Genomic DNA, 7720 nt, shown 5'->3' with positions numbered 1-7720 from the left:
CAGGACTACAGACACACAACTTCTGTCTTCACACTCCCTGACCTTGGCAAATTGTTTAATCTCTGATCCTGCCTCAGTTTACGCATCTGTACAATGGGGGATACCATTAGGTTTCATGAGTTACTATACAAAGTGCCCTGCACTGCAATGCCCAGCACATAATGAAAACACAATAGAGTGTAGATATTCTATCCCCTGTGCTTAGGGTGCCCTTCAGACCTAACATCTTTTAGAGTTCAATAAAGCTTCTAGGGGTCATCTGATGGCTGGGGAGGCAGGTTGACAGGGTAATGAAGTTCTGGGACATTAAAGGGATGAGCACCAAGGGAAGGGCTTGCCAAGAGAGTATGAACCTGGGGCCTGGGGAGGCAATTCAGAAATGAGCAAGTGGGTACTTCGAGGCAGAAGTTCCCCCAGGAAAGAGAACAGTCAAGGGTGGGGTAGGGGGAGGGGGCGGTGGGGACACCCAGGACTGAGGAAATAAACAAGGGGAGCGCCACCACAAGGGTGGAGGGTAACGTTGCTGGGAATCAGCCCCCTCAGACTTTCCACTGCGAAGCGAAACTGTGAGCCCTGGGCTGTTGGGGGGGGCAATGGGGAGGGGAAGTGGGGAAGGTGGAGGGAAGGCAGAAGGACAGGGGCCAGGGCCCTGGGAGCAGTAGAACAGCCTCCAGCTCAAGACAGCCACCGTGCCTCCACTTTGCCCAAACCCTGCCCTTTCCTGGGGACCCTCACCCCTCCCCTGACCCTACCTCAGTCTACCTGATCTGGCTGGCTTTAGACTCCAGCTTCTGGTCACTGGTTCCTCCCTCTCTCTCTAAGCCTCCATCCCTCTTTTTTCTAGATTCTCTTCCTTTGACTCCCTCCTTGCAGAACCTCTCTTTCAAACTTTCGTCCTTCCCCACTTTCCGACCTCTTCCCTTTTTGGAGGGCCGTGTGGTCCAGGCCTCGGGGGAGATGCTGTGGGAGGCTCGGTTCCAGGTCTGGCTGTTTCTGCAACTCCTATGGGCGGCTGCAGGTAAGATGGGGATGACTCTGGGAGGGTTGACCTCCAGACCCATAGCAGAAGTTCAGCAGGGAGCTCTCAGTGACCACAGATGCCAAGGTCCTTAGGTTGGGTGGATTCTCCTATGTCTTCCTTGGGGCCATTTTCAGCCCCAAAGCCTCTCTTCATCTCCCCCTTGGCAGGGAAGGGGCAGAAACCCAAGGTCTCCCTTCTGCCCAGTTTCTCCCTCAGAAAACACTGAGGCTCCCTCTCTGCTTTGAAGTCTCTCGGCTCATGGCCCCTCCCCTTGGCCTCTCTTTTCCTCCCCAGTGGAGGCTCCAGAGCCCGGGGCAGAGGTCCCAGTGGTGTGGGCCCAGGAGGGGGCTCCTGCCCAGCTTCCCTGCAGCCCCACAATACCCCTCCAGGATCTCAGCCTTCCACGGACAAGACAAGTCACTTGGCAGCATGTACCAGAGAGGTATGCACCCCAAACTGCGATGACAGGGACCCCCAGATTCAGCGGTAATGGCATCTAGATTTAGGCTCTAAGGCCCAAGCCAGCCCTCTGTAAATACAGAGGTGCCCCCCCCATTCCTGCCCCTCCCCCCATCCTCTGCAGACTGCTACCCTCACACCTGCATCCCCAGGCACGGCTGCCTTTCCGGCAGTGGATGGTGCTGGCCCAATCGGAAAGAGGGGACAGGACCGTTAGCAGTTCAGAAATCTTCCCTTTGGGTGGGCTCCCTCATCCTCAAGGTGTGGTTGGACTGCCTCTTCCCTGGGGCTTCTTCCCCTAGGCTTTCTCAGTCCCATCTTTCTCTCCCGTCCAGTGGCTCCGCGGCGCCCACCCCCCGGGGTCCCGGGCCCCGCCGCTACACAGTGCTGAGGCTGGCCCCCGGAGGCCTGCGCATTGGCAGGCTGCCCCTGCAGTCCCGCGTGCAGCTGGAAGAAACGGGCCTCCAGCGCGGGGACTTCTCGCTGTGGCTGCGCCCGGCCCGACGCGCCGACGCCGGCGAGTACCACGCCGCCGTGCGCTTCGGGAACCGCGCCCTTGCCTGCCGCCTCCGTCTGCGCGTGGGCCAGGCGGCGGGTAGGTGGGGGCGGGACGCGGGGAGCAAGGCTGGGAGGAGGGCGCCCGGTATCCCGCCGCCCAGGAGGCAGGAAGGGCAGGGCAGAGGCTGCTCGTGCTTCTAAGGATTCGCCCCAGGCCCTGCCGGAGAGCTTCCAGCCCAGGGGCGGAAGGGGGTGGTGAGCCTGCCTGCAGGATGGGAGGTGCCCCCAAACAAGCACGTGTGTTGGGGGGAGGGCTCGGTGGAGAGATCGTATCACCCCTTGAGCTCTCCTTCCCCCACTTGGGGGGTAGACTGAGGGTTGGAGTGACTCAATTTAGATACCTGTAACTCAGAGAGTGGGCTTAGGGAGGTCCTCAGTCTAGACCTGGAGAAGGGGCCAGGCTCTGGGCTGGGTAGGTGGTCTGGAGAAGGGTTGGGAGGGAGAAGATAAGGAGATCTACATCCAGGCGCCTGTTTCTGGGAGCTTCCAGCTTAGCTGACCTGACGTGTTGGGCAAGCGGGCTGATCAACCTTCTCTGTCTTTGTCCAGTGACGGCCAGCCCCCCAGGGCCTCTGTGGACCTCCAGTTGGGTCGTCTTGAACTGCTCCTTCAGCCGCCCTGACCTCCCAGCCTCTGTGCATTGGTTCCGGGGCCCAGGCAGAGTCCCTGTTCAGGAATCCCCCCATCACCACTTAGTTGGAAACTTCCTCTTCCTGCCCCGAGTCAGCTCCTTGGACTCTGGGACCTGGGGCTGCAGTCTCACCTACAGAGATGGCTTCAATGTCTCCATCACGTACAACCTGGCTGTTCTGGGTAACTCCTCCAGTCTGCCTTCACACTTGACCACAACCCCTTCCTGCCCCCCGACACACTCTGCTAACTTCTGAGCCCCCAGATCAAGTCTCCGGCAGCGGATGACACCTGTGATTACTCTGGGCCTCGCTGTCCCACCCCTTTCTTTTTCCCATTATGGCCTTTCCTCGGCTTCTCCCCTTCGAGCTTTTCCCTCAGCCATCCAGCCTTCCTTGCCAGCCTTTGGTCTTCTGCTTGCCCGCCTGCATTTGGGAGTTCTTGGCATCCTTTGTTCATCCACCTTGTTCTTCTCCTTAGCACCCTTCAAACTGGACCACTTCCTTTGTGTTTCTGCCAGCCTCCCCCGCAGACGTAGTGCTCCAGCCCCTCTGTACTCCTCAGCTTTAACTCGGGGTTCCCTTTTCTCCGCAGGCCTGGAGCCCCGAGTCCCTCTGACAGTGTACACTGGAGCTGGCTCCAAGGTGGAGCTGCCCTGCCGCCTGCCTCCCGGCGTGGGGATCCAGTCTTCTCTCACTGCCATGTGGACCCCGCCCGGGGGAGGCCCTGATCTCCTGGTGGCTGGAGACCAGGGCAACTTTACCCTTCGACTGGAGGCTGTGGGTCAGGCCCAGGCTGGGACCTACACCTGCTGCGTCCACCTGCAGGGGCGGCAGCTCAGTGCCACTGTCACTTTGGCAGTCATCACAGGTTAGCAGGTGGAACAAGACAGGAAGGGCAGGTTGGTTGGGCAAAGACTGGGCATGTCCACCTCATGATGCCAGGCCCCTGGGCACAATTGTGCGGGCTGCCCCCTTGGCCTCTTCTTTTCTCACCCCCATATAATGAACAGAAACTGAAAATCTCCCCTGAGTCACTGGATGAATGTTCCACTCTTCTGTAAGGGACTCCCCAGCTCTGAATTGGGGGGAGGGTCAGAGAAGTTAGAAAGAGAGGTCACAAAAGTTTGAATGGTTCCAAAGAGGTGGAATATTTATTTTCAGAATCCTTGCCCACTTTGGAGCCAGGGATTGAGTTAAAGTTTCAGGAGGCAATCTGGACTGGGGGGAGTTGATAAATCAGTCCCTTAATCAGCAAATAGGGCTTCCCTGATAGCTTAGTTGGTAAAGAATCCACCTGCAATGGAGGAGACCCAGTTTGATTCCTGGGTCCGGAAGATCTGCTGGAGAAGGGATAAGCTACCAATTCCAGTATTCTTGGACTTCCCTGTGGCTCAGCTGGTAAAGAATCTGCCTGCAATGCAGGAGACCTGGGTTTGATCCCTGGGTTGGAAAGATCCCCTGGAGAAGGGAAAAGCTACCCACTTCAGTATTCTGGCCTGGAGAAGTCCATGGACTGTATAGACCATGGTGTTGCAAAGAGTCAGACATGGCTAAACGACTTTCACAGTCAGCAAATATTTACGAACGAGGGCTTTTCAAGACAGTGTAAAACAAACATAGGAGAAAACACCAGACTCAGAAAGTATGTGTTGATCGATCGGTAACTACCACAGTTTGTCCGTGTCTGCGCTCATCTGTAGCCACTAAATAGTAGTGCCACATAGGTGGTGCTAGTAGTAAAGAAGCCACCTGCCACTGCAGGAGACATAAGAGACGCTGGTTCAATCCCTGGGTTGGGAAGATCCCTTGGAGGAGGACATAGCAACCACTCCAGTATTCATGCCTGGAGAATCCCATGGACAGAGGAGCTTGGCGGACTATGGTCCACAGGGTTGCAAAGAGTCGGACATGACTGAAGCAACTTAGCTGTACGTGTGCACATAGTAGGTGCTTAATAAAGTATATTGGTTGAATAAATAAATGAATCTACTAATAAAGAACCCATATCTCAAAGACCAGGGCTGAATTTCCACTTGTTTCCCACGTATCTCTACCTAGGTATGGTACCCACATTCAGCCTCACTCTGTACCCCATCTTTTCCTCGTACGCAGTCCTCTTGCTAAGTCACTTCTGCATCAGTAGCTCCAGTCGTGTTCTACTCATCCTGAAACCTGGCCTCCTTCTTCCTAATCAGTTGCCACAGTCTACCAGTTCTTTCTGTCCAAAGTCATCTTCTTTTTTATTACTATGAATTTTTAAATATCTGCTCAAGTCATTGTGGGGTGTGTGGTCTTCGCTGTGGCATGCCAGCTTCTGTCTAGTTGTAGCATCAGAGCTCAGTAGTTGCGGTGCAAAGGCTTAGTTGCCATGTGGCATCTTAGTTCCCTGAGGGGTCGAACCTGTGTCCCCTGCATTGGAAGGACTATTCTTAACCACCAGACCACCAGGGAGAAATACTGTTGTCTGTATTTTACAGAGAAGGAACTTTCTCAAAGTCACACAGCTGGGAAAAGCCAGGTTGGGGCTAAACTCAGGTATCTATGCCATCAAGTCTTCAGGGGCCTGTACACCATGGTCAGCTCAAGGTCCTTCATCAGTTGTCTCCTCCTACCCCCATCCCTCACCACATGGTTTCCAGGTGCTCTGTCTCTAGACCTAGGGATCGAACCCAGGTCTCCTGCATTGCAGGTGGATTCTTTCCCATCTGAGCCACCAGGGAAGTCCCATCTCTAGATCAGTTGGTCTGCTCTCTAGACATTCAGAATGGGTTCATTTAGGGGACACAGGAGTAAGCCATAGCATGGAGGCAGAAAAAGTGCAAAGTCAACTCATGTGACTGATATTGGGGGTTCTGAGTCTTTGAGTAAAACTCATGAAAAAGAATCTGAAAGGACACCTGTTTATGTGATCCCTCCGGGCCAGTTTGAGTTTGAACATTCCCCCCAAGGCAGTAGGGAGCCTGGAAAGTTTGGGGGTAGCAGAGTGACCTGACCAGGCCTTTGTCTTGAAGAGACTAATTTGGCCTTGACCCCGGTCTCCTCCCCTCAAGTTCACCGAGTCAGAGCCCAGGTGAATCACGACTTGGGCGGAAACTGTGCTTTCAAGGAAGGGGCTCAGGTCCCCCAAAGATCTCTTCCCTCTATTTTTTCAGTCACTCCCAAGCCCTATGGATCATCCGGCAGCCTGAGAAAACCCTTCTGTGAGGTGACTCCAGCATCCGGACAAGAGCGCTTTGTGTGGAGCCCCCTGGACGAGCGGTCTCAGAGGACTTCCCCAGGCCCCTGGCTGCTGACACCGGATGCCAGACGCCTCTCTCAGCCCTGGCGGTGCCATCTGTACCAGGGGCAGAGGCTTCTCGGGACCGCGGTGTACCTCACCGAGCTGTCTCATCCAGGTCCGAGACCCCACAGTGCCACAGCCCCAACTCCAGCCCAGCCCCCTCCGTCCCACTTCCAGACCGAAACCCACCCCTACTCTTCCCTTTCCAACCAAGGAGCTGACTACGAGCTCTTGTCAAGGCCCGACCCACCACGAATTAGCTGAGTGACCCTGGACAAGTCCCTTAAACTCTCTGGGTTTCACTGTCTGTAAAATATGGGAGTGTGGCTAGATGTCCCTCCAGCCGAGACCCCGTGTGTGGTGTGTGTGGTGTGTGTGTGTGTCTGTGTGTGTCTGTCTCTGTCCAATCCTGTCCTCTCTCCGTAGGTGCCCAGCGCTCCGGGAGAGACCTGGGGGCGGGGAGAACAGGTCACCTCCCTCTCCTCATCCTTGGTCTCCTCTTCCTGCTTCTGCTGGTGACTGGAGCCTTTAGCTTTCACCTTTGGAGAAGACGGGTGAGCCGGGAACCTCCCTCCCCAGTCCTCAGCATGCTGTCTGGCACCCCTTTCTGAGGAAGATGAGCAAAGCGGACCCTGAACTTGCCTCAGAGTCCCTCTTCATGAGTCTCTGCACTCCAGGGATGCCTTGTGCCCGAAGGACCCAAGGAAGGCTCACGGGGCGGGTGGGGTTGGGGGCTGCTGAGAGGCCTTGGACCAGATGGGCAGGGAGGGGCTGGGAAGAATAGCTTATTCCCTTTCCCTTCTTCCTCCTCCTACCTTCCATGTCTTCTTCCCACAGTGGCGACCCAGAAGATTCTCTGCCTTAGAGCATGGGACTCACCCCTCTCAGGCTTCAAGCAAGACAGGGGAGCTGGAGCCAGAGCTGGAGCCAGAACCAGATCCGGAGGTGGAGCCAGAACCATATCCGGAGGTAGAACCAGAACCAGAACCTGAGCCGGAGTCTCAGCCACATCTGCAGCCGGAGCAACCCTGACCTGCAGCAGGCAGCCACCCTCATCTCCTCAGTTCAATCCAAATAAACTCCCCGTCAGCAGCAAGCCTGAGTCTGGCCCCTTCTTGCATAGGGGATGTTCTGTTTCTGCCCAACCTCCAGGGCTCCCTTCTCACACCGGCCTTCTGACCTACTTTCCCCAGCCAGGCTCACCTCTTTCCCTCTTCCGTTCCTGGTTTCTTGGAGATTCTCTCTTCCTGGTCTCTCTCTCTCTGTCTTGCTCTTTCTCTCTCCTGGGTAGTCCTTTCCCTGAACGTCTGAGAAGCCCTCACTCCTCTAGCCCGTCCCTCTGTCCTTCCACTCATGTTGTGCTGGCTGCTCTAGTTTCCTTTATATTTTGCTCTTTTGGCTCCCCCATGTGCGCCTGACCCCCAGCACTGTCCTTGGCCCTCTGGCTGCAACACACACACACACACTCTTGGAGCAGCCCTGCCGGTCAAGTCCTCTCCGAGAAGGGGGTCTCTCAACCTTTCTGGGTGGCAGCCTCCACCCCACCCCCATGTTCCGCAGCCACGGGCGACCTGTCTGGTCGCAGGCATGAGAACACACTGCCACCCAGCGGTCACTCTGTGTCACACACCACCGGAGGTCACAGAGCAGGGGCAGATTAGCAGTGCAGGGACCAGGGACCAGGGGGCTCAGCAGTTGGTGGGCTGGCTCTGTCTCTGTGGCTGCACTGTCCATGGTCTGCACACGAGCGTGACCCGGCAGCTGTCTCCT

General features: G+C 56.2%; 1 protein-coding gene across 1 annotated transcript; it reads left to right on the top strand.

Moving 5' to 3' along the window:
• Positions 1-622: 622 nt before the first annotated feature.
• On the top strand, positions 623-7039 carry LAG3 (lymphocyte activating 3). Its single transcript, XM_055395226.2, has 8 exons — positions 623-1018; positions 1316-1463; positions 1816-2075; positions 2588-2851; positions 3263-3538; positions 5823-6065; positions 6377-6504; positions 6788-7039. Exons 1-8 carry the CDS (start codon positions 958-960, stop codon positions 6980-6982), a joined length of 1575 nt encoding a protein of 524 aa, XP_055251201.2. The 5' UTR covers positions 623-957; the 3' UTR covers positions 6983-7039.
• Positions 7040-7720: the final 681 nt, after the last annotated feature.

This window comes from Moschus berezovskii, chromosome 6 (assembly GCF_049115385.1).
Source record: "Moschus berezovskii isolate FMDL1 chromosome 6, NW_MosBer_1.0, whole genome shotgun sequence".
In the NCBI taxonomy this organism is placed as follows: domain Eukaryota; kingdom Metazoa; phylum Chordata; class Mammalia; order Artiodactyla; family Moschidae; genus Moschus; species Moschus berezovskii.
The sequence above is the reverse complement of the archived record's forward strand: the minus strand, read 5'-3'. Positions and strand labels throughout refer to the sequence as shown.

Coding starts and splice junctions, on each gene's coding strand:
- LAG3 (XM_055395226.2), top strand. CDS start 958: ATGCTGTGGGAGGCTCGGTTCCAGGTCTGGCTGTTTCTGCAACTCCTA. Junction 2,852..3,262: donor GTACAACCTGGCTGTTCTGG/GTAACTCCTCCA, acceptor TTTTCTCCGCAG/GCCTGGAGCCCCGAGTCCCT. Junction 6,505..6,787: donor TTCACCTTTGGAGAAGACGG/GTGAGCCGGGAA, acceptor TTCTTCCCACAG/TGGCGACCCAGAAGATTCTC.